Source organism: Elephantulus edwardii, unplaced genomic scaffold (genome assembly GCF_000299155.1).
Source record: "Elephantulus edwardii isolate Elephantulus edwardi_28Jun2011 unplaced genomic scaffold, EleEdw1.0 scaffold00478, whole genome shotgun sequence".
Taxonomy (NCBI): domain Eukaryota; kingdom Metazoa; phylum Chordata; class Mammalia; order Macroscelidea; family Macroscelididae; genus Elephantulus; species Elephantulus edwardii.
The window spans coordinates 300,671-326,507 of NW_006400228.1; the positions used below are offsets into that span (position 1 = coordinate 300,671).

The following is a 25,837-nucleotide window of genomic DNA, read 5'->3' on the forward strand; positions in this document are numbered from 1 at the left end:
CCTCCCTCGGAGCAGTGATGACAGACGGGCCCTGTTCACACTCCGAGCAGTGATGACAGACACGGGCCCTGTTCACACTCTGAGCAGTGATGACAGAAAGGCCCTGTTCACACTCTGAGGCCCTGTTCACATTCTGAGCAGTGATGACAGAAAGGCCCTGTTCACACTCCGAGCACTGATGACAGACGGGCCCTGTTCACACTCTGAGCAGTGATGACAGACGGGCCCTGTTCACACTCTGAGCAGTGATGACAAATGTGCCCTGTTCACACTCTGAGCACTGATGACAGACGGGCCCTGTTCACACTCTGAGCAGTGATGACAGACGGGCCCTGTTCACACTCTGAGCAGTGATGACAGACACATGCCCTGTTCACACTCTGAGCAGTGATGACAGACAGGCCCTGTTCACACTCTGAGGCCCTGTTCACATTCTGAGCAGTGATGACAGACACGGGCCCTGTTCACACTCTGAGCAGTGATGACAGATGTTCCCTGTTCACACTCTGAGCAGTGAATGCAGATGTGCCCTGTTCCCACCCTGAGCAGTGTGACAGTGTCTCCCCTCTTAGAACTTTTCTTCTCAGTGATTTTCTCTTTCCAGCGTACTTTGCCTCCCCCTTCTCTCGAATTCTCCATGCACCCACCCTCCTGACGGGCTGTCGTACATGCTCACAGTCTCGTGCCCCTTTGTTGTCACCTTTGGGGGCCATCAGGATGTGCCAGCTCACAGGGGGCCCACGTACAGAACACACACACACCAGCCGCAGCATCCGTGTTGTGCGTGAGCCCACATGTCCAGTGTCTCGAGGGTCCTTCTTCTCTTCGCCGAGCCTCTGCAGGCACGGTGTCCTCCAGGAATTGGTCCCTCACACATGCCCACCGTGCGGAGAATGAACCTTGCCCTCCTCACTTTGAGCTCTTCTGTATTCCTTGCCCGCCTTTGACATGCACGTGAGGTGACTGAAGGTACCACGCCTGGGTCAGCGCTCACAGTGGTCCCGTATGTGCTGACTGGGCATCCCGGCCGAGGTCGACAGGACAGGACGCCTCACTCCTAAAGGCTTGGAAGAAGTCTTTGTGGCTACTTAGCCCCTCCCTCACGATGATATCAGACCTTCTCTGCCCCACACCCTGCCTGCTGGGGCCTCACTGCAGGGTCAGCCCATGGACACCTCGTTCCAACCCCTCCCAATCCCGCTCTAAAGAACGGGTGTCTCCTGGTGTTACTGTTCACCTCCCAGGCCTGCCTCTTGCCTGGCCGACCTCCGTTTAGTGAAGTCTGTGCTCGTTTCAGCCTTGGGCATCTCCGTCCTCCCCAGTCGGAGGAATGGGTGCCTCCCGGTGTTAGTGTTCCCCTCGGGCCCGCTGTTTGGCTGAATCTCAGGCTTTGGAGTGTGTGTGAAGGGCGTCCAGTGGCTGTAGTCATGGGGTATGGTCAGCTTATTCCACTCCATCAACTAACTGCCCAGTTGGGATTTTACCTGACGTTGTATTGGGTTTGTGTGTTTGGGTCTAGTGACCAGCTTTACATGACCAAGTTCTCCGTTTATATAGCTCTTCTTCCGTGTCTTCAAGAGAAGGAGTATAGCTGTCTCCACCAGATTGTGTCTCCTTGGCTTGACTTTCCGCCCAGCCAGCTGTTCTCCTATCCGGGTCCACCTCAGAGGCCCAGTTCTAGGCTTGGCCACGCCCCTCCCGGGCATCTCCTGAGAATCCGCCTCCCTCTGCCTGACCTGACCCTGCTGTATCACCTTCCTGCCCTGCTGCTCCGTGGATTCTCTGGAAACTGCGCCTCCTACGGCTGCAGTGATCTGCTGGTGATCACCACTATATCTCCTCCTTCCTCGGTTGTCCTCTCCAGGGCACTTCCTGTGCTCTCCCTAGACCTCTCGTGCCACTGGGAGCTGACCCACAGGGTCATCTTCGTACAGGATCCTCCCCGGGGCACTCCCTCTCCCTAGACCTCTTGTGCCACTGGGATCTGGCCCACAGGGTCATCTTCCTCCAGGATCCTCCCCGGGGCACTCCCTGTGCTGTCCCTCGGCCTCTTGTAGCACTGGGAGCAGGCACACAGGGGGTCATGATCACTCTGTCCACGCATGCCATGCACAAAATTGAGACCCTGGTCCAGACTCACCTTCCTTTGAAAGTGAAAAGGAAGACAAACCTGGGTTTCAGAGATACTCACAGCAGGCCCAAAGACATCTTTTCACACTGAATGCTTTTATTTTTATGTAAATAATGCAGAGGTTCTGGGTTTGAACCTTTGCATATTAACATCCTGTGTACACTGATGAAGGTGTGGTTGTGTGTTCTCTTTGGCATTACTGATGGGCCTTTTTCTATTTTGTACGTTTTGCAGGGGACAAGGCAAAACGTGCCACCACAGAGCCAAGCACTCCAGAGCCAGTCGAAGGCCAGGGACGGCTGACACGGGGCCCTCAGGACTCCAGGCTGGGACGAGACAGGCGGCCACCAGAAAGGCAGGACCAACACTTGAGACCAGAGGCAGGGTCCTGCAAGGAGCAGCTCCCTGGGGAAGCGAACCCTGCCCGTGCCAGTGTGGGGTCAGGTGCCAGTGCGCGCCCACGGGCTGTTGAGGAGCGCGTCTGTCCAGGGGCTGCTGGCCACGACGGTGACTCAGGTGGACTCGCTGAGGGTGCAGGGACGCAGGGCGAGGGCCAGCCCCACGTCTGCGAGGACTGCGGGAAAGCCTTCAGCAGAAAGCGCCTCCTGGCCCAGCACTTGCGCACGCACTCAGGCGTGAAGCCCTACGAGTGCACCGAGTGCGGCAAGACCTTCCGCAAGAGCACCTACCTGCTGCAGCACCACCTGGTCCACAGCGGCGAGAAGCCCTTCGCCTGCTCTGAGTGCGGCAAGGCCTTCAACCGCAGGTCACACCTGACGCAGCACCAGCGCATCCACACGGGCGAGAAGCCCTACACGTGCGGCCAGTGCGGCAAGGCCTTCACGCACCGCTCCACCTTCGTCCTGCACACGCGGGCCCACACGGGCGAGAGGCCCTTCGCCTGCAAGGAGTGCGGGAAGGCGTTCCGGGACCGGCCGGGCTTCGTGCGCCACGTCCTCATCCACAGCGGGGAGAACCCCTACGAGTGCTTCGTCTGCGGCCAGGTCTTCAGGCACCGCTCGTACCTCCTGTGGCACCGGCAGACGCACACGGGCCAGCAGCCCTACGAGTGCGGCGAGTGCGGGAAGGCCTTCTGCGAGAGCGCGGCCCTCGTCCACCACGCCATCATCCACACCGGCGAGAAGCCCTTCGCCTGCCCCCAGTGCGGCAAGGCCTTCAACCACAGGTCCTACCTCAGGCGGCACCAGCGCATCCACACGGGCGAGAAGCCCTACGCCTGCGGCGAGTGCGGCAAGGCCTTCACCCACTGCTCCACCTACATCCTGCACACGCGGGCCCACACGGGCGAGAGGCCCTTCGCCTGCAAGGAGTGCGCCAAGACCTTCAGCAGCCGGGCGGACCTCCTCCGCCACTACAGCGTCCACACCGGGGAGAAGCCCCACGAGTGCGTGCAGTGTGGCAAGGCCTTCAGCCGCCACTCCGGCCTCACCAGGCACCGGCGCGTCCACAGCGGCGAGAAGCCCTTCGAGTGCGCCCAGTGCGGGAAGGCATTTTGCTGGAGCACCAACCTCGTCCGCCACTCGGTCATCCACACCCGAGAGAAGCCCCACGAGTGCGGTCAGTGTGGCCAGGCCTTCAGCAGCAGCGCCTCCCTCACTCGGCACCAACAGACCCACGCAGGACCAGCCCTGCCCGTGCAGGAGATGGCCAGAGACCCGTGGACAGCAGGCCGGGCTCTGTCCACATCCACGAAGTCCAGCTCGGGGAGGACTTTCTCAGTGTAACCACGGAGGGGACTCTGGCCAAAGGAGCCACGTTTCTCAGCATCTGACAGCTCATCCCAACGGGAAGGCCCACCAGTGCCATCCCTGTGAGGGTCGTGGCGGTCAGTGGCAGGCCACTCCTTGTCCAAAGAGTGCTCCATCAGCCACATCTGAGACTCCATTCACGAGGGAGACCCAGGGGTCCTTGGGCACCTGGAGAAAACGTCGTAGCTTCTCCTCAGTCTACACTGCGCAGTATCTCAGGAATATATCTTTCAGAGGAAGACACAGAAGAGAAGATGGAGAGATACAGAACCAGCATCTTTCAGAGTCTCTGCCATGCCTAAGAAAATTTGTCATTCTTGTTTTCCCTGGGGGAAAGGAGTGTCATTCCAAATGAAGGGCTTCTCCCTTTTATGTTTCTTGTGTACACATTTGCTGCTGTCTTGTGTCAGGAGGGGCAGCTGTGGGTTGGGCTCAAGACTTGGAAAGCTCTCTTTGTTCTTTAGTATTGTCTGTCTTCTTCTGGAGCCTAAGTCTATGAGAAAACTGTAGGCTGGTCATGAAATAGTTTTATATTTGAGGAGTTGAAAACTTGTATCAATATTTTATGCACCTTTATAACTGTAAAACTTTGTAAGTTTTAACACAACAAACTATTCATGTGGTTTTAAACACATAAAACCATTTTTCTTGTTCTGGCGTTTCATTTTACTGTTCTAGCTGTCTGGTAAATCTCAGAGTTGAGTGATTATTCCGTTCTCTTTATTAGTACTTATTTAAAATTATTTTAGCCTCCTTATTTCCTTTGACTTTTTGTCCTATAAATTTCCATCCCACTATATTAGGGCATCCCACAAATTTCAGCAAGTACTAATTACATTTTTATTTCCATCTAAATGTTTCTTGATACTTTTCGATAACTTCCTCTCTGACTTACAGACTACTTAGAAGTCTATTTTTATATTTCCTAGAGTTTACAGTATGCCCTGTATTTTTTGTTTGTTTAGGAATTGCTTTATTTGTTTGTTTGTTATTTATTTCTGGTCTGTTTTATGTTTGGTCTGAACATATGTTCTGCATGCTTTAAAAGCATTTAAATCTGTGACATTTGTTTTCTGAACCAGGAAATGGTCACTTCTTTTTCCCCCCAGTAATCCTAGGTGCTACTTTCTAGAGTTGGACTTTCTAGAAGTGTCACCGACGCTGTTTACAGCATCATTCAGATCAGCTGTGCTGTTTCTCATTGTCTATATAATTTTCTGAGAGGGGTGAGGAGGTCCCCAAATATAACTGGATATATTTTGCTTTATGTGCTTCGAAGCTCTGTTTAGTGCTTATATATTAGGATATATATGTAAATACACACACACACACATACAGATTCTTGTATAATGTCCTTTGTGCCTATTTTCTTGTTTATGAAGTATAATTTATACTTATAAATAATTTATAATATAACCACAACTGTGTTTTATGCTTAATGTTTGAATGTACTGTCAAGTTGGACCTGACCCTCCAGATTTTCAGAGGCAATAAATTGCAGGAGAGGAGATTGCCCAACTTTCTCCTGCAGGGCAGGTAGTGGGTTTGAACTGCGTGCCTTTGGGTTAAAGTGCTCTGGTGACCTAATGGTAAGAAACTGTTCTGTAGTCCTGAAGGCAGGTTGTTCAAGGCCACCAGTCTTTGGGTTGGCAGTGCAACTCCTTACCACAAGGCCACAAGACCCCCAAATGTTTGCATGACTTTTTCCATTTTCATTTCAACCTACTTTGTATCACCATATTTGAGGTCAGTTCTTAGGAACCGCTTGATCTAAAACTTGGTCTCAAACTATTTATGATTTGTTTTCTGGTTTTCCTTTATTTTTACACTTTTGTGGGATTTTTTTGCTTTGTTATTTCAACATTTTAAAATTCCATATATATAATTTGAGTATAGGTTTTGGGGATTTTTAAATTTTTTTCCCCTCTCTAGTTTTATTTAGAGACTGTTTTCAGTATTTCAGTATATATACATAAACTAGGGAACTTTGATAAATGTCAATAGATGTAGGGGGCTTCAGGCCTTTTGTTAATAGGGTCGCTATGAATCGTGCTCCACTTGAAGGCAATCAGCAGCAGCAACTTACATGATCTTAGAACAATCTGCTGGTATCTACAGTTTATCACTTGGATTTAAATGTAGAAACCTTATTTCTATTCTGTCCCTTGAACTCGACAGTCTTTAAGTGTCTTTTTAAGCACCATGTTGAATGATAGGCTTTTCCCTTCACCTGTCAAACGTGTTTTTAAAAACTAATGCAGAAGTTAGTTGTAAAAAAGAGCAAGGGCTATGTGAGGACTGCCACTTCTGACCTTTACCACCTTCACAAAATGGAACTGTCCCCCTCAACAACATCCACAGCACAAAACTGATTCCTGGGAGGTCAGGCGTGTTCCCCACACTCTCATGCCTCTTTCTAGTCGCCTCAACTCACCAATCTTATTTCTTTACTGGGCCCACAATTTGATGTGGTAGCTCCCAGACCACACACAAGTACGATGAGGAAACCCAAAGATTATAATTGAGGTTAGGAACCATACAGTCAGGACAGCTTTTGAAATATGCTCACAAGGCACCTCAGCCTTGAGCCCCATGGCTTTAGGCCACTGTCACAAATTCTTAGTTCTTAGTTCATCAAATTAACAGCTCTTCCCTCCCCAGTCCTCCAACAAACTTGAGCAAAAGGCTCTTGGCTTCAGTACAATGGTGTAGCAATCTCAAGGTCCCATCTCGAGCTGAGTCTCGTTCTCCACGGTGGCTATTAGAGCCACTGCTTCTGTAGGCCCTCCCAGCAGGTCTGGCACCCTGAAGGACAGGTTGCATTCTTTGATTCTCTGATGGTGGAAGATCTTCCTTCTGCTACTGGATCTGCTCAAGTTAATTGTGAGACGAGACGAGCACCGTGTGGGTCAGCTTAGCACACCCTATGCTCATATTCCTTCCCTCCATCCACATGGCAAGGTCAATCAATGGCGAGGAAAGCCATTTTGAGTAAACTCAGCTCCACAATAGTTTACTGTTAGCATTTCCTTTCTGTTTGGAAAACTTCTAACCCTCATTGTGTGGTGTGTCTGCTAGTGATGAACTTTATTTTAGATTGTCAGGTGCATCTTAGTCTCTAGACTGACATCATTGCTTTTCAGTATCTGGAGAGGTCTCTGACAGCAGAGTTTCCAAATGTAATTTATCTTTTTAATTCCTGATGGATGATGCTAAGAGTGTTGATTGTGGAGCTGAGCAAGCTTTAACTGTTAACAACCTCAATCTTTTCTCCATCTATCATGGTACTGCCATTTGGCCTAATGGTGAGAATCTTTGTTTTCTTGATGTTGAATTTCATGTTGAAGACTACAGTCCTTGACCTTCTGCAGCAAGCTCTTCAGGTCCTCCTCAGTTTGAGCAAGCAAAGTTGTGTCACCTGTGTAACGTGGGTTGTTGAGTCTTCCTCCAACCTGAAGTCACATTCTTCTTCATAAAGCCCTGCTTCCCGAATGGTCTATTTTGCATAAATTGAAAAGGTATGGAGACAGGATGCATCCTTGATGTACTCCTTTCCTGATTTTGAACCATGCAGTGTTTCTCTGCTCTATTCTGAGGACTGCTTCCTGGTGGTCCAAGTGTAGGTTTCACATAAGTACAAAAAAGTGTTCTGGGATTCACATTTTCCTCAAGGTTAGCCACAATTTGTTGTAATCCACACAGTCAATCTATCTACCTTTGTATAGTCAATGAAACAGACATTCTTCTCGTGCTCTTTGCTTTCTGCCAAGATCCATCCAACATTGACAATAATGTCTGTAGCCATGACCTCTTCTAAACTTAGCTTTTATTTCTGGTAGTTGTCAATGTACTGTTCCAGCCATTTCTGGATAATCTTCAGCAAGATTTTGCTAGTATGTGATATTAGTGATGTTGTTTGATAATTTCCACACTCTGTTGGGTCACCTTTTTTTTTAAAGTGGGGATAAAAATCTCTTCCTCTCCAGGACTAACCTGTTTGTATGTGACAACTAAGGTTTCCCTAGGGAATTACCACAAATAGTCATTTTAGACATAATTTTAAGGAAATATATTTCTCTTTTATTCTATGTTGGTTTGCTTACAAAGTCCATACATGGTGTTACATACTGTCCTTCATTCCCATTGTGCTTCATATAATCATTATCATTCTGGGTTTTCTTTTCATTATCTTTTTTCCTTTTACATTGGTTGGCATACAAATTTAGTATAGTTTGTTTCATACATTCACATTTATTGTCATTTTTATCAGTCACCATGGATCTATGCTCACCATTACTCTGCCTGTAACAGTTACTATTATATTCTAGAAAGAAGGGTCACAACAGTGTGATAGTGGATCTAGTAAGATGGCGATAATGTTTTTCGCCGTCAATCCTTGCCTCTTTAGGAGTCTATGGGCATGTTTTTACAATTATTTTCTTGTTCTCACAAGGTGGGGAGAGTACTTTTTTTTAAATTGATCACACCTGACTTTTCCTCTCTGGGCTTTCCTGCTTTTTATGACACTCAGGAGATTCTAAAGAGGGTACTTTCTCCTTTTGCAGTGCTAAAATCTACTTAAGCTAAATAGCTTAGCAATGCTGTTGCCTACAACACCCTGTACTGTTTGAGAATATAGTCTCCCGCAAGTGCATCACTCCAGGTTCCGTATCCGGGTCAGACGCACATCTGTCAAGAAAAAACCGGAAGTTCTCACTTCCCTCGCTCCTATTGGTCTGCTCTGAAATTTCAGCCAATGGGAACCAGAGAGGAACCGTGGGGTTTGCCAATCAAGACAGTGCGGGGAATATAAATATTCAAGGGATTCCCTTCTTGTAATTCCAGATCTTGGGTGTCTTTGCTGTTTTCCTTTCTTCTCTCCGGGCTACAGGAGCTGAAACCCTCCCCACCTCCAGATGCAGCGGACTCTGGATGAAGGAGCTGAACCTCCCTCAGCTGCAGGAGCAGCCCTGGGAAGGTGCCAGAAAGCTACAATGAATCCAGCGTGTGCCCAGTCCACAGGTGAATAAGGGAGATGGATTAAAAAGGTGCGGGGGGTGTGCACCTCTAAGTGTTCACCTCTCCTGTTTTCTCTCTCTCTCTCTCCTGTCCCCAGTGGCTACAGAAGGCCAGCAACGGCAGGCCAGGGCCATGGCCAACACGTGAGGACCTTTGGATGTGCTCTGGAGGTGGAAAGGAGGAAAAGGCAGCTGAGGGAGGGGAGTCACCCCTGACTTTTCCACTCGCTGGCTGGCGTGGGAAAGATGGATGGAGAGAAAGACCCTGCCGGTCGCATGGAGGAGCCCCTGGTGGTGCTGTGGTTAAAACTTCACTCCACCTTTCGTGCAAACTGGAAAGGGCATGGTTCAAATACTCCCTGAGAGAATGCGGCCTATTGAGCCCAGCTCAGTGTCTGTCGTGGAGTGTGGAATGGATTCCAACTCCATTGGCTTCCCAAACAGTCACTGTCCACGGGGGGACACCATCATTTCTCCCAAGGAGGCTGCGGTGGATTTGAACCAGCAGAGGTGTGCAGTCTGGTCATGACAACACAACAAGCTATCCATCCACCGCACCACCAAGGCTCCTGCAGACAAGACAGGCTTTGGGAAGCCCAGGGGTACTTCCCAGTGAATTGGGATCACCTGGAAGTCATTGGGTTTAGGTTTCTGAGTCGGGATTGACTCAACAAAAATGTATCCTGATCAGATGAGCTGGCAGGCCCTTTAAGAGAACGGGTGCAGGGAATTCGGAACCTTCCATCAGTGTCTTTTTTTTCTCCCATCAGCCGGCGCTTTCGGCTTAAGGACTTCGAAATTGGGCGTCCACTGGGCAAGGGGAAGTTTGGCAGTGTGTACCTGGCTCGGCTGAAGGAGAACCACTTCATTGTGGCCCTGAAGGTCCTCTTCAAGTCACAGATGGAGAAGGAAGGACTGGAGCATCAGCTTCGCAGGGAAATTGAAATCCAGGCCCACCTGCAGTAACTACTGGTTCTGCTTGAGGTTTAGCTTTCCCGTTACTAGCTCCTAAGTACCCCTTGGCGTCTGCCACGAAGATTGCTTACACCTGCAATCCGATGAGGTTACACTTGTAAAGCTCCTCCTTGTGCCAGACTCAACTGAAGCCCACTACACGTTCTCCCTTTCTCTCATTCCGGTGGGGGAGGGGGTGGCGGGGGAGACCCTCTTGGTCTTTCAGTCTCAGCAGTTTGCTCCAAAGACCACCATCCGCATGGAGAAGGATGGGCAGTCTGCGACTGGACAGTTTCCATCCTTGAAAACTCTGTGGAGAGGTTCTGGGGGTCAACACTGACTCACCGCGTCTGGGTTCGGGGGGACGGGGGGTGTTTAATAGGCCATTCTCCGGGAACAGCATCCTGGGTTGGGCGGCAGGGAGTCGGCTGACCAGTCTCCCATCCCCTCCTCAAGGCACCCCAATATCTTGCGCCTCTACAACTACTTCCATGATGCACGGCGAGTGTTCCTGATCCTGGAATACGCTCCAAGAGGGGAGGTCTACAAGGAGCTGCAGAAGTTCCACAGGTTCAGTGAACAGCGTACAGCCACGGTCAGGTTGCTGGGGGGAGGGGGGAGCGAATGCTGGGAGCTCTGCACCCCAGGGGGCCGCTGGCTGTAAGAGTGTCCTTTTCTGTTCTCCCAAGATCATTGAGGATCTGGCAGATGCCCTGTCCTACTGCCATGAGAACAGAGTGATTCACAGGGACATTAAGCCAGAGAACCTGCTGCTGGGGCTCTTGGGCGAGGTGAAGATTGCAGACTTTGGCTGGTCTGTACACTCGCCCTCTTTACGGTAGGTGGGGGGAGGGGGGAGGTGAGGTCCCAGTGCCCCTTAGGAATGACCTGGTTTAATAGTTTGATGTCTTTGAGCTGTGGGTGTTGGAGGAAAAAAGTACCAACTCTCCCCTGGACTGCAAAAAGAATGAATGGATAGGTCTTGGATCAAGTGCAACCAGAATGTTCCTTAGAGGCAAAGATGTTGGAAGCTTCATCTCACATACATTAACTCATCTCATGAATGTTAGCTACAATCCTGAGCCTGTTTTTATGTTGTTCATGTTGCTGGTGGCGCCTCTGAGTCCATTCCAATTCCTAGAAACCCTGTATACAGACAGCAGTGCTGCCTGAGCCTGCACCATTCTCACATTCCTTGATTGCAGCCACCAGGCCAATCCATCACTGGGGGCGAGGGGGTGTCCTATTTTTCTTTCCCCAGTAACCTTTTCCTTTATCAACATGATGTTCATCTTCAGGGATTGACCAATATGTTTTTAAAGAGTGGTTTATTTATACCTTCTGTTTTCCTTTTATTCATTTTAATGAAAGTTTACAGAGACTTAGGGTTTCCATTCACTCATTGTTGCACTTATCTTCCTGCCCACCCCTCCCTCCCAAGTCACTCTTCTCCTTGAAAAGTAAAAGAAAACCTCATTGTTAGGCAATCCCTCCCCCCAAGTCCACTTGCCTGTGCGGCCTTGATTCAGGACTCCTGTCATGACAGTAACACCTAATTCTATTGAAAGGTTTCCGGTCAAAGCCAAGAACCATGCTGAGGCGTTTATTGCACGCAGGCTACTCAGCAAGGGGAGTAGCATGGGGGGTTGGGCTCAAGGGGGTTATATGGGCTCGTTGCAGTGGCTCATTGCTGCATCAAGTTTCTGGTCTTGGAAAACTGATTCTGGGGAATGTCCTGACATAGAATTTCTGAGTTCTGGTTTCAGAAAAACGTCTTGGCATAGGATTTTCTGAGTTCTGGTTTTGGGGAATGTCCTGACCTAGGATTTTCTGAGTTCTGATTTCAAAAAGTGTCCTGACTTGGGATTTTCTGGTTTTGGAAAATATCCGGACACAAGATTTTCTGATTTCTGGTTTTGGAAAATATCCTGACATAAGATTTTTTAGTTGAGCTTCAACTTCCATTTTGATTTTTAGTTTAACATTCCCACTTTCGGGGCGATAGGGGGTGAGAAGGTCCTCTGGCTGCTTCCTGCTGGATGGGGGCATAGTGGGGTTTAAGGGAGGCGGGTATGTTATGCTGACTCATTTGGAGGGAGCGGTGTGTACTTCATCATGCACCGTTCACTGACGGTTTGATTTTCTACAAAAAAATTAGTAAAGATTTTGAGTAAACATGGCCCACAGGTTAATGCAAGAATAAACAGTGGTATTAAGAGGTGCGAAAGGAAAAAAAAGGTGCGAAAGGCAGTAGCCATGACGCCAGTGAAGGGAGGGTATGACGGAGAAGAGAGTTTATGGGTTAGGGACTACTGGATGTACTGGTTGTACGAAATTATTGATACCTCAGAGATCTTGCACAAGACAGTATAAGCCATCTGGTTTCTTTATTAGAAGTATAGGAGGTTTTGGGGGAGCTCTGGTGGCCTAGTGGCAAGAAACCACACTGCAATCCCAGAGGAACACGGTTCGAATCCACCAAACGCTCTGCCGGAGAAGGAGGCGCAATATCCTCCTGTACCAGTCAGATCTGATTTGACGGTACACACACACAAAACAATAATAAAAAAAAAAAACAAAAGGAAAAAAAAAGAAGTATAGGAGGTTTGTAAGAAGAATGCGAAGGAATTAAAAAACCGTTTTAAGGAACTTAATTATATTGGAAGTTTAGTCCTTTACTTCAATATTAATAGGAGTGTAATGTGTAGTTACTGATGGGTTAGAAGTATCTCAAACTGCAGGATCAACTTGATGGGGTGGTGATGGGGAAAGCGGAGGTCTGGGGAGAACTTTCTTTGAGAGTTAAGTCTAGAAGAAAAAGTTATATTGGCTGGGGGTGAAAGTGAGGTTCATAGAAGCTTTAAATTTGCTTAAAATATCTCAGCCTAGTAGAGGAGTGGAGCATTGCAGTATTATGAGGAATTGATAAGTAAACGGTATATTTTGAAATAAGCATAATAAGGGAAGAATAATGCATGGACTGGTAATTTCCCTGTTACTCTCACTATGTCGACTTGAGAGAATATTGGTCCATATTTGGAGAATTTGAGAGCACCTCTGGTCAAAAATAGGCTGTTTTGAATGCTGAGTCAAACAGGATAGCCTTGGTGGAGGTCCAGTCTTGAATTGGGACAGGGGTGAGAATCTTATCTGTATTGGATGGTCAGGTGCACACCTAGCAGGAGGACCACCGTGAGTTCACTTGGAAAAGCAGTGCGGCAGGACTATTACTGATAGAAAGGATGAGAGAGTTCAGAGAGAGTGTCAGTGATCATTATGGAAAAGATGATGAAGAACGGAGATCTCATATTTAGGGAAGAAAGAATAGTCAGAAAGTTTGAAAAGATATTTGGTCAGAGGCAATGTCTTGGAGAAACCCCTGTATCCAGAGATCAGTGGTGGAGGAGAGCAACTGATCTATAGTGTGGAGGGGGTTCCTAAGATTGAGTCCTAAGATTCAATTAGTATTGAAAAGGGAGAAAGAAAGACTGGAGAGCTCATTAGGATTGGATCACACTGGAGTCTAGTTCTAAATAGGAGTGGAATTGCTGGATCAAATGGTGGCGTTTTTTTTTCATTGCAAACACATTTTATAAGAAACATAAACACACGCTATACACGGGGATTTCACCTGATGGTATTCATAGGAATCAGATCTATTTTATCTGTGGAAAGAATCACTGGAGAAACTCAATATCAGCTGTGAAAACTAGGCGAGGTGCTGATTGTGGAACAGACAACCAACTACTTATATGCAAGTTCAAGCTGAAGTGGAGGAAAATTAAGTCCACAGGAACCAAAATTTGACCTTGAGTCTGTTCCACCTGAATTTTTTTTTAATTTAACAAATGTTTACAGAGACTTTGCATTTATAGTCATTGTTCCATTTTTCTCCCTTCAAATGGTATTTGTATTTGCAACTTTTAGAGAAAGCACCATACAGGCTTCCATAATGGTTGCACCATTTTACACCCACACAGTGAATAAGGGTTCCAGTTTCTCCACAACCTCGCCAGCATTTGATGGTTGCTGTTCTGTTAAATTTTGATATTCTTACTGTGGTGACAAGATATCTCATAGTTGTCTTGATTTGCATCTCTCTTTGAGCTAGGGATTTTGAACATTTTTTTCATGGGCTTGTTGGCCATCTGTCTTCTTTGGTGAAGTGTCGGTTCATATGGATTATTTCCCTTTATCTTGTTGTGGTGATACTCTGTTTTCTGATCTATATTAATATGTAACTTAAAAGTTTCCATGTAAATCAATAAGAAATTTGTTAATGTGATTCTTGTGGTAGATGATGTTATGTGCTGTCGAGTTGCCTGTGACTCATAGCGACCATGTGTACAAATCTAAACCTTGCTCTATCCTTTGCCAATCTCATTGCCTCTGGCAGACTTATCCCCATGACCCATCACTGAATCAATCGGTCTCTTTGAGAGACCGATTGCAACATGTCCGAAGTATGTCAGATGAAGCTTCAGAATCCTTGCCTCCAAGGAGGAGCCTGATTTCAATCTCTCTAGGATGAACCTGTTCTCTTAGCAATCCATGGTCTATTCAATACTCTTTTCCAACACCACAGCTCAAAGCCATCAATTCTCCTAACATCCCTAGTCATTGACCATGGCCTGTATCAGGCACTCCTTAGTCTCCAGAGTGACATCATTGATCTTCGGTATTTTGGAGAGGTCCCTGACGGCAGACTCTCCCATCACATTACGTCTTTTATTTGCCTGTGGTATATGACTAAACCATAATGTAGTGATCCCTTCCTGATGCACTGTCTATTCCAAATTATTCGCTTGATGCCTTTGCTATTCTTGTGCAAGCATCCTTGATCATGAACAAAAGAAAAGCGTAATCCTAAACTACAGGATTAATGGGTCTAAGGGCCTGCCTTTCTGGGACCTAGATCCCATGTCAAAAAAGCATTCATGGTTGTTCACTCAGAGCTGACCCTCCACTGGGTTTCTGAAGCTGTCCATCTTTCTCCCATGGAATTGCTGGTGGATTCCAACAGCCAAAGAGGTGTGACTGTTGAGTTATCAGTGCAGTCCCCTGTGCACTGTACCCTAGAACTGTCACAACGGCTCTCAGCGTGGTAGATAAGTGTGGTGATGATACAGATGAGGGCTAGGTTCCAAGTGGTTCTTTCTAGGGCCGCTATGACTTGTAGTCACCAGTGGCCAACAGCAGATCTCATCAGACCAAACAGGAGTGCTGTGTAGGGAAGTAGACATTGGACCTTTGCATACACCTTCAGCATTGAGATGGTTCTGAGGTCCCCTTTGCCCTCCTCTAGGAGAAAGACAATGTGTGGGACTCTGGACTACTTATCTCCAGAAATTATCGAGGGGAGAACCTACGACGAGAAGGTGGATCTGTGGTGCATCGGTGTGTTGTGCTATGAGCTCCTGGTGGGCACACCCCCCTTTGAGAGCTCTTCACAGTCTGAGACCTCCAAACGCATCCTCAAGGTAGGGTGACCCCATCTGGGCTTCCCTTGGCGAGCCAGATGGCAATGACTGGCAGACCTGAGGTGGATGGGGCACACAGTGATTGCCTGGTCATGCCCATCACAGTCACTTGAGTGGACTCATGGGAGAGGGAAAAGGTTAAGCAAAGAAATGACCCTATTTTCACACACAACACACACGGGCATTATGTGTACATAGACCATAAAGGGGTGATTGTGGGTTGCGAAACCCTTGCAGCACGTGCTGTTAAAAAGAACAGTCACCTGACTTGTTTCTTCTCTGGCTCATCAGGTGGACATGACTTTTCCTTCCTTCGTGCCCTCTGGGGCCCAAGATCTAATCTCCAGGCTGCTCAGATACAATCCCTCCGAGCGACTTCCACTGGACCAAGTCCGGAAGCACCCCTGGGTGCAGGCCCACTCTAGGAGGGTGTTGCCTCTCCCTGCACAGATGACTTCCTGAGTCCTGCCTGTCCTGTCCCTTTGTGTTTGCTCAGACAGCCTGCCTGGCTTTGCCACTTCCATCTTTTTGTTGTTTGGGCTGATTTGGGTTTGGTTGTTTGGGTTTTTTTAACCTTTTTTTTACTGAAATATGCTAATTAATAAAAAGCGGAATAATTTTGTAGCAGTGTTTTATGATCTTCTGTGTCTTTTGGCGGGCTTGCACTTTTCTTCTTTGGTAAAGTTCATTGTGTTTTGGGTAGAAACATGCACAGCAAACTAGGTTCCCATTCAACAGTTTCTACATAGACTTCTTCAGTGCCAGTGGCCTCTCTATAATAAATCTTTTCATCTTTTTATTCTGATTGTCCACCTTCTTATAGTGGAGCTGTGTCCCCTTCCCAAATGAATAGGAATACCTTGCTCTCAAGAGTTTCAGCCTAGAGACACTTTTAAACTTTTAAGTCTGCCTTGGTGGCTTTCTAGGTGTTGAGTTATCTAAGATGAAATAAAACACAAAGCTAGGTTAAGTTAAAAGATCATGATAAACTCGGAAAACCATGGAGAAGCAATCTTCCATTTCAAAGTAACTGTGATGGCTGGATTTAAAGTAGCTGGCCAGTGTCTTCTCTCCAGTTCGCCAGGAGTTAGAAGGGCACTTCTCCACACTTGTCGAGTGCCGTCCTAATTGCGTTCCCAACAGGAGATAGGCTCAGGGTTCCCTGCGTCTGGAGCCTCCCCAGGAAAGATGCCCAACTCCTGGCTGGATGAGAGAGGGGGTGGGGAGAGACCAACTACGTTACCCAGGAGAGGGAGACCAACTACATAACCCAGAAGACCTTGCACGCACGTAGGCGGGCGGGACTTCCTGCCATTTGTGACGTCATCCGAGCGGGACGCTCACGCACACTCCGGGGGCCGGAACTGGGTTCCCAGTGGCCTCCCCACTTTGTGGGACCGTCTCCCCCGCGCCTTAGAAGCGGCCGCGGCCCTCGAGGGACACGCGTGTCCCCCGTGGCCTCCTCACCGGTCCTCGGGGGGCCCCTGTTGCCGCTGCCCCGGTGGCGGCGCCCTGTCCCTTCGGCCCCTTTCCCACGGGGAGCAGTTATTCGTCCCGGGTGTGGAGCCGCCCCGGGGCCCGCCAGCCTCTCCGGGCACCGCCGCTTTGTCCGCAGGTCCCACGGAGGTGACTGGGACTGGGCGCAGGTGGGGGCGGGTCCAGGTGGGGGCGGGCTGGGGGTTAGGGATTGCTTTGCGGCTGGGTCCAAGCTGCCCGGGCTACCGGGTCGGAAGCCTCTGGCTCTCTCTGCTACCGTGTCGCTGGCTTGTCAGGGTTTTTGTCCCAGGTCTAGAGGGGTGTCACGAGCAAGGTGGTGGAAGGGTTAAATGAAAGGACCCGGCCGATTTCGGGAAGGTGAGCTGATTGAAACTGCTGTAGGACCAGGCGCGGTGGGCTCCTTGTATCGACAGCTCTGAAAACCCAAAGGGCAGTTCTCTAATCACATCGGGTCGGTGTGAACCAGAACTGATTTGGTGGCGCCTGGACCACGGTGGAGGCATGTCTGGCCTCTGACAGGGGGCGGGTTAGGATGGGACGAATGAGGCCAACACCCCAAGCCCCAACCCACTACCCGTCTGCCCACCCCAAACCTTGACCCCTTTCCATTCTTCCCGGTTCACAGCCCCCACAACCCTCAAGTTGTTCAGCTCTCTTCCCTGCCCAGCTTTACCCTTGGTCCCCTCTGCCTCATACATTTGCCTCTGGCCTCCCCTCATATCCCCTGGCTGCTGCTTAGATGTCACTTTTAGCAAGATGTTTTCCGGAAGTTGGGGAGCACTGTAGCATGACTCTTGGCAAGCTGTGCTACTTGCCCAAAGCCTCTGGGCGTCTTGAATCCACAGGACAGGCAGCCGCCTGCGCTAGGATTTCCCACTGCAGAGGGTCACCAGGAGTCAGGGTCAAATCAACAATGAGGTTTTGAGGGGATTTCTAGTGTTTCTTCGATGTTTGGAGTCTCTGGGTGGTGCAAGCATCTTCTGCTCGTTGATTGGCCCAGAGGTTGGCAGCCGTCCACATGAAATCAGACAGCGTGGACCAATCATATTCAGTTGCTGTCATGGTTTCTGGGATGGCAGTTAGGATGTTACCATCGTCCTTTTCTGCTGACATTTCATGAGGCTTGCCCTCCCGTTCTCTTCACGACTTCCCAGCTTGGATGCATCTCTCTGTTGACATCTCTGTGTGCTGTCCTGTCAGTTTTGACTTCATCATCCCCTTGCCATACTAGTCCCTCACTCAGTGCTCAGGTCCCTGACTCGCCTGCATCTCGGTCATTGACAGGAAACAGGCTCTTCTCCCATCTGGAAGACTCCAGACCACAATGCTGCCTCTCTTTGACTTGCCAGGTGTCTGTGACCTCAGAGAAGTTAGCTGTGCCCTTCGTCTGGCCAGAGTGGGGACAGCTATAATTGGCCCCAAGGGCCCTGGACTTGGAGGTGGAGCTGGAGACTTCTGGGCCCCTGCCGTTGCTGGGTAAGGCCTCACTTCAGTGTGAATGCTATTTTCATTTTCACATTTAATAAGCATGCTACTGGCATCTTGTGGGAAGGGGCCCAGCTGACATCTTAAGACACTCACAGCCGCCTGACAACAGATATAAAACAATTCAAAATCTAAAAAGTGCTGGGTTTGAGAAACCCTAATTTAGGGAGTTCTTTGCTGTAATGTAAGAACTGATATAAACCGTGGAGTTTTAGAGGAAACAGGAATAGCGGTCTAGACCATGTTTCAAAACTCAATTTGAAATGGTGTTGTTAACTGTGTCAGAGCCTGCCTGACTTCTGGAGGATTGGCCTGCTTTGGCCCCCCGTGTCTTGCAGGCCAGGCATACTTCCACCTGCCAGCCTTTTTTGTTTTTTTAAGTCAGTCCTGTCACAAGCTGCCCTTCTCCATGTCATTCTCTGTTTCTCAGCTGCGTCTGATAGTTCCTTACAGTTGGCCACACAACGCTTGCACACCGTTTGCTGTCGTTCTGTCCCTCTTCTTGGCAACCCCGTGTGTAACAGAGTGAAACCGCGTCCAGTCAGGCACAATACCCGCCCTGCCCAGGCCTGTCGTTGTGGTCAGTGTGGTAGTCTGTCTCACTGAGGGCCTTCCTCTGTTTTGTTGACCCCGCCACATTTCCAAGCAGGATGTCCTTTTCCGAGGACTGGCCCTTCCTGACAAGGTGCCCAGAGGATGTGAGAGAAAGTCTCAGGACAGTTAAATGATCTGTTAAGAGAGCAGCAGAGCACAGTTGAAATCGGGGCTTGTTGTTGCTGTTGTTATTAGGTGCCGTTGAGTCGTAGACGACTCATAGCGACCCTGTGAACTGAGAGGCCTGCGCACTGTTTGTACGTAGAGTTTCCGGAGGCAAGCCATTTCGGAAGTGGATGCCGCTCCTGCTTCCAGGCTTGTTTTATCGGGAAGCTCCAGCCAACGCGAAATCGGGGCTACAGGGCTCCAACTCAGTGTCAGGATCGAGACCCTTGCAGACAGTCAACAAGACCTCTTTCTTAGGTATGTATTTTTGGCACTGATTTATGTAAATTCTAAAATCAGCCGAAAACCCAGAACAAACCTAGTTGGAGTTTTCCATAAAGTTGTATTGAATGTGTCTGTTGACTTAAAGTAGACTTCACCTTTATAGTATTAACTTTCTATTTTTATAAATACCTTTTACTGTCTTGGAGTGATAGGTGTCAGTTTTATTTATCTAGTTGTGTCTGTTGTACTAATTGTACCTGGCTGTGTAGGACACACCTTCACCTTGACCTTATAGCCCTTTCCTGGAAACTGTGTTGGGTGTATCCACCACCCACCATCGCCTGCATTGTGGCCTGTGTCCACCCTCACCAGTACTATGGCCTGTACACATCCTCACCTGTATTCCGGCCTGTGCCCACCCTCACCCGTACTAGGGCCTTAGCCTCTCCTCCAACTTGCTTCAGTCTATTTTCTCAACAGCACCTGCCTCTCTGCCTTGCTCTTTGCAGGGTTCTTTAAATACTCTGCAGACTTTGGACATCTGTCTTTGAAGGCCACAGTGCCCTCCCCAGTCTTACCTGGCACCTTTTTTTCCCTGTACAGAGGTGGGACACCTGCTCTGGGAAGTGCCCTGATCTGTTCCTCTCATGTCTGGGATTCAGAACCTGCCATTTCTTTGTGTGCTCATCTCGTGGAGAGCACACTCTTCACACGCTCTTAGTACAACTGTGTCCATACACTCCCTGGACGTTGATGGGTCATTTCCCTGCTACTTCCTCTCCCACAGGTCTCCCTTCCAGCCTAGGAAAGGGAGAAGGACCACGATGGAGAGAACCGGGCAGGCTGGGTCTCAGAGATAGCAAAACTGTGGGCACAGAGACCTTATTTTTATTTTCCTGATGAAGGTTCTATTTGTTCTTTGTTGGCGTTATTAATAGGACCTTTGGCACATTCATTATCTTTCAGGGGGAAAAGCAAGACTTGAGACCACAGAGCTGACTGCTCCGGAGCTGCCCCTATCTGAGGAGCCCTCAGACGCAGGGAGCCGCCAGGAACTCCTGGCTGGGGTGAGACCAAGGTCAGGAGGGGGCCACCAGAAATGCAGGACCAACACCTGAGACCAGAGGCAGACCCCCAGAAGGAGCAGCTCCCTGGGAAAGCGAGCCCTGAACATGTTGGTGTGGGGACAGGTGATGGTGTGCGCTCACAGGCCGTACAGGAGTGCATAGACGCTGTCCGCGAGGGGGACTCAAGTAGACCCCCTAAAGGTGCGGTGGCTCAGGGAGAGGGACAGCCCTACGTCTGCAGGGATTGCGGGAAAGCCTTTAGCAGGAGACACCTCCTTACGCAGCACGAGCTGGTTCACTCCAGAGTGAAGCCCTTTGAGTGCACCGAGTGTGGAAAGACCTTTAGCAAGAGCACAACCCTCCTTCAGCACCACGTCATCCACACCGGCGAGAAGCCCTACGAGTGCGCCGAGTGCGGGAAGGCCTTCAACCAGCGGGCACACCTCACGCAGCACCAGCGCATCCACACGGGCGAGAAGCCCTACACGTGCAGCGACTGCGGCAAGGCCTTCACGCACCACTCCACCTTCGTCCTGCACAAGCGCAGCCACACGGGCGAGAAGCCCTTCGCCTGCAAGGAGTGCGGGAAGGCGTTCCGGGACCGGCCGGGCTTCCTGCGCCACTACACCATCCACACGGGAGGCAAGCCCTACGAGTGTGGCGAGTGCGGCAAGGCCTTCAACCACAGGTACGAGCTCATGCGGCACCAGCGCGGCCACGCCGAGAAGCAGCAGTTTGAGTGCCCGGAGTGTGGGAAGGCCTTCAACTACAGGTCCCACCTGGCCCAGCACCAGCGCGTCCACACTGGGGAGAAGCCGTACAAGTGCGCCGAGTGCGGCAAGGCCTTCAACCAGCGGGCACACCTCACGCAGCACCAGCGTGTCCACACAGGCGAGAAGCCCTACGCCTGCGGCGAGTGCGGGAAGACCTTCGCCCACCTCTCCACCTTCGTCCTGCACAAGCGGAGCCACACGGGCGAGAAGCCCTACGCCTGCGGCGAGTGCGGGAAGACCTTCGCCCACCTCTCCACCTTCGTCCTGCACAAGCGGAGCCACACGGGCGAGAAGCCCTTTGAGTGCAAGGAGTGCGGGAAGGCGTTCCGGGACCGGCCTGCCCTGTTCCGACACTACAGCATCCACACAGGCGAGAAGCCCTACGAGTGCATCGAGTGTGGCAAGGCCTTCAGCCGCAAGGCGCACCTCACGCAGCACCGGAGGACGCATGCCGGTGCAAGAAGCCCTGTCAGTGTGACAGACGTGGGAAGACCATTCACGAGTGGGCACAGCTCAGTCAACTTGCAGGGACTCCTCCTGGGGGTGGACTTTCTAGGTGTAACCACTGACGAAAACCTTTGGCCCCAGGAACCGTCTTTCTCGGCATCCGATGGTCCTTGCCAAAGGGAACATTCCCAGGTGTCATCCCTGTGAGGAAGTGTTCTGGGCAGGTAACCGCTTCACCTCAGAGTCCTGTTAGGAATTGGTCCACTTAGAACTGATGTTTTGGGGTGGCTTTAAAGTCCAGTCGTGTATCAGAAAATTCGTGCAGGAGAGAGACCCAGTGTGGTCACTATGTACTTGGGGAAGCCTTCAGCCACGTGTTTCTAAGTTTATATTCTGCACTGCTATCTCAGGAATATTTCAACCAAGACAGAAGATGCATAGAAGTATAAATGGAAAATTCTCCTTCTCCCCCGTCCCCCCCCCCCCCGCCCTTCAACAGCATACTACACTTTGTTATTGATTCCTTATTTGAGGACAGGGGATTGAACAACATTTTCGAAAGTTCAAGCACTCTCCTGTTAGGGATTGGGTGCTGTCCATGCCCATGGAGTTTTATCTGTTGAAGGCAGCTCTGGGACAGTTTGCTGAAAAGCCTTTTATGTTGAGCAACACTGTCCTACCCTCGATTCAAAATAAATCTGTACCAGAAAATGGGAAAGTTTTATGTCATGGAATAGTTTGTAACTGAATAGAAGATTGACAAGTTGTTACAGGGTGTTGAGAGAGAACCAGCTTATACTTGACCCTCCAGCACGTTTTCAGAACTTGTAAATTGCACAGGAGGAAACAGACCATCTTTCTCCCTGAAACCATCTGTCTTTGGACTGACAGGCCACCACAGCTCCCTAAAGAATGATATGCAGGCAGGAGTACTATAGAAAAACAAATACTTCATATTTTTCCAATCACCCACCATTTACCGTTTTAAAAATTCTATTTTATTGTTTTCTAATTTCTATTCCTTTTGTACTATGTAGATAACGGCACAGTGTGTGACCTTCCCTGAGAAATCAAAACATTTCTCTCACTGGGCATATCAGGTCTTTATTGCTCCATATAAACATTTCTCCAAATTTACCCTGACATTTTTCTAGAGGTCTCATCAACATGAAAATAAAACACAAGTTAGAAGGCCATGATGATAAAAAAAGGAGAAGGAATTATAATTTTTTCTTTCTTAAAAAACTGTATGAAAGTCTTATGTTAAAGTGACTGGATGAGGAACCATGATCTCACCCTCAGCTTTATGTGCTGTCATGGATTGACTTGTGTTCCCTGACCCAAACTGTGTGGCTGTTTGGTGGGGCCATGATTCTCAGAGGTTTGGCAGTACTATAATATGGTGCCCGTGTAACAGTCCCCAGGATGTGATCTGATGTGATAAGCCAGTGAGTGAGTCATCACAGGATTAAGGGTGGGAAGCCTTACTTCTGTCACCACCCTGAGTGAGTCCAAGAAGAGCTAGCTTTTGACCTACTACACCCGTGGTCTTCCAGAAGATAAAGAACTGAGAGGGACCTGCTGCCACCTGTCAGAAGAGCCAGTTTTGAAGTGTGTCTTAGACCTGAGATCTTAGAGCTAAAAATCTGCTCACCTAAGGGGAAGACCAAGACACATGGGCTCTCCAAAGAACAAGGGGATCCCCGATTTCAGAGACAAGGGTCATCTAGTGTTTACCAGACCTGACACTGAATTCAGTGATACAGCCTTCCTAGATGGTGAGAGAAGAAAGTGCTGCCCACTAATAAATAGAGCAGCACTCGGTAACTAAGACGTGGAAAGAATAGGGGCTCCAAATAACCACAGTAATTTTGAAGAACAAAGTAGTAGGCCTGACGTTTTTGCTTTTTTGACACTGGCTTCCTGACAGCTGCTGTCATGGGCGTGACTGTGGATCCAAGTGAAAGGGTCACAACTTTAGTCTTTTGACAACTTTAGTCTTTTCCGCCTTTGTTGTGATGGCATTTATTGGTCCAGTTGTGAGGATTTGTATTTATGTTGAGGTACAGTTTATATCTGTGGCTGTGGACAGTCCTTGGTCTTCATCAGTAAGAGCCTCAGCCCCTTTCCGTTTGGAACAAGAAAGTTGGTTTTTATACAATCTGCGTATGGCAAGTTATTTAAAAAATAGTATAAAGAGGTTCTGCTTACCAGGCAAGTTTTCCAGTAGTGGTATTAAATTCCTATGGTGGAACAACGTTGACATTTTTAGCTCTTGGGATTGAATAGCTGTGAATGGGGAATTCTCCATTAATTGCTTTCATGATGTATTTCCCTTAAGCGGTTGTACTATTCTCAAATAAACTCTTTGCTATATTTTAACATCATTTTAGTTGGTGTGTGTGTGAGAGAGAGAGAGTGAACAGGGTCCAGGGGGCCTATCACTGGCACCTGGATTCGAGGGGTCTGGACTCCAGTGACACAGAGTGGATAGAGATGTCCATTCCCATTCCCATGGCATCTCGGGTTGTCTCTGGTAAGTGACCGCATATCTGAGACTCTACATCCTTACTTTGAAATTCTCCAAGATTATTGTGAGATTTCTTCTTTGTGGAGTTATTTTTATTCTTTTGTGCACTTTAAGCACCCTCTACTAAGGACTCTGCTAGACGTTACTGTCCTAAGGATTTCAAATTAATTCAGACTTCTTTTTTGAACATAGGAAATGCTGGTTCCAAGCGCAGAGCAGACCCTCACTCTCATCTTTGTCCAGTATTATATGAATAATTTTGGTCTTACACCCTGTGCTTTTCAGTCTGTCTAACATTTCTTTAATAAAGACAGTATGGAGACTAAAGGACCACTATGGGCATCAGTTGATCCTTCTAAATGAAACTTCCTGTACAGTAAATTAGACATTGAAGGCTCTTGTATTAACCAAAATGAATTAGATTTTCTCTCTCATGAATTCTACCTAAGGGCTCTAAGACATCAAGTTAGTGAAATTACTTCTTTGTGTGATACTATTTCCAAATTAGTAAGTAATTAAGAGTCAGTGTTGAGACTCTCCTACCTGACTGTCTGCTCTGCTACCCTTCTCTTCATACCCTATCCAAATATTTTTTCTGAGCTGCTTTTCTGTTAAGTTCAAACTAATATTTCTTAAAGCACTAATTTTCAAATTTCCTTTGAAATTAAGACCAGTAAAATGAAGCCCAAAATCTCTGTAAATGTTTATGAAAATTAATAAAATATAGAAAAAAAAAGACCAGTAAAATGGATTCACATTAATAGTTTAAAAGATCATTTTTAGATCCATGTTGAAATACAATGTTGTGAACAACAGGATTATATCCATATAAATACAAGGAAGACCTGTTAATACCATTAGCATTCAAATATATGCACCAACAACCAGAACCAAAGAGGAGGAAATAGATGATTTGTACCAACATTTGCTGCCAAAAACCTATTAAACATGCAACCAGGAAACATGAAAAATATAGGTGACTGAATGTAAAAGTTAGGAACAAGGGTTGGTACTCAGAAAACATCGAGTTGGTGACAGAAATGAGGCTGGAGATAGAATGGTAGAATTTTGTACAATCTGATTTATTCATTGTGGGTACCTTCTATAAGAAACACAAATAGCAGTCGTACACCTGTGCCTCACTTGATGATCTACACAGGAATCAAATTGATGTATCTGTGGAAAGAATTGTTGGAGAAGCTCACTTCTCAGACTGTAACTGACCATCAACTACTCACATGCAAGGCCAAGCTGAAACTTAAGAAAATTTAAATACACAAAATCCAAAATTTGACTTTGAGTCTGTCTCACCAGAATTTAAAAACCATCTCAGAAACAAGTTTGATTCCGTGGACACTAATGAACAAAGATCAGATGAGCTGTGGAAGGATATCAAGAATATCATCCATGAAAAGAATGCAAAAAGGTCATTACAGAGCCAGAGGAGGAGGAAGAAAAGACTGAGATGGATGTCAGAAGAGACTGAATATTGCACTAGAATACCAAGAAGCCAAAGCAAAGGGAAGAAATCAGCAAATTAAGAAGGTGAAAAGATTTCAAAGGGCAGCGTGGGAAGACTAAGCAAAGTATAATGACATGTGCAAAGAGCTAGAGAGGAAATCTAGGGATGAACTGGTTCAACATTTCTTAAACTGAAGGAACAAACTCAAGTCTCGAGTGGCAATACTTACAGATGCTGAGG

At 48.2% G+C, this 25,837-nt stretch overlaps 2 protein-coding genes and 1 pseudogene across 2 annotated transcripts; all 3 read left to right on the forward strand.

The window, feature by feature from the left end:
• Positions 1 to 3,966, forward strand: part of LOC102869745 — a 10,520-nt pseudogene extending 6,554 nt beyond the window's left edge.
• Positions 3,967 to 8,832: 4,866 nt separating this feature from the next.
• LOC102870143 (aurora kinase C-like) lies at positions 8,833 to 16,982 on the forward strand. The gene is made up of 7 exons (XM_006902960.1): positions 8,833 to 8,878; positions 9,017 to 9,062; positions 9,689 to 9,880; positions 10,329 to 10,467; positions 10,562 to 10,710; positions 15,178 to 15,352; positions 16,770 to 16,982. Exons 1-7 carry the CDS (start codon positions 8,833 to 8,835, stop codon positions 16,980 to 16,982), a joined length of 960 nt encoding a protein of 319 aa, XP_006903022.1.
• A 3,377-nt stretch (positions 16,983 to 20,359) lies between these two features.
• Positions 20,360 to 21,812, forward strand: ZNF805 (zinc finger protein 805). The gene has a single exon (XM_006902956.1). The coding sequence runs from the start codon at positions 20,418 to 20,420 to the stop codon at positions 21,810 to 21,812; it is 1,395 nt and encodes a 464-aa protein (XP_006903018.1). The 5' UTR covers positions 20,360 to 20,417.
• The last annotated feature ends 4,025 nt before the right edge of the window (positions 21,813 to 25,837 follow it).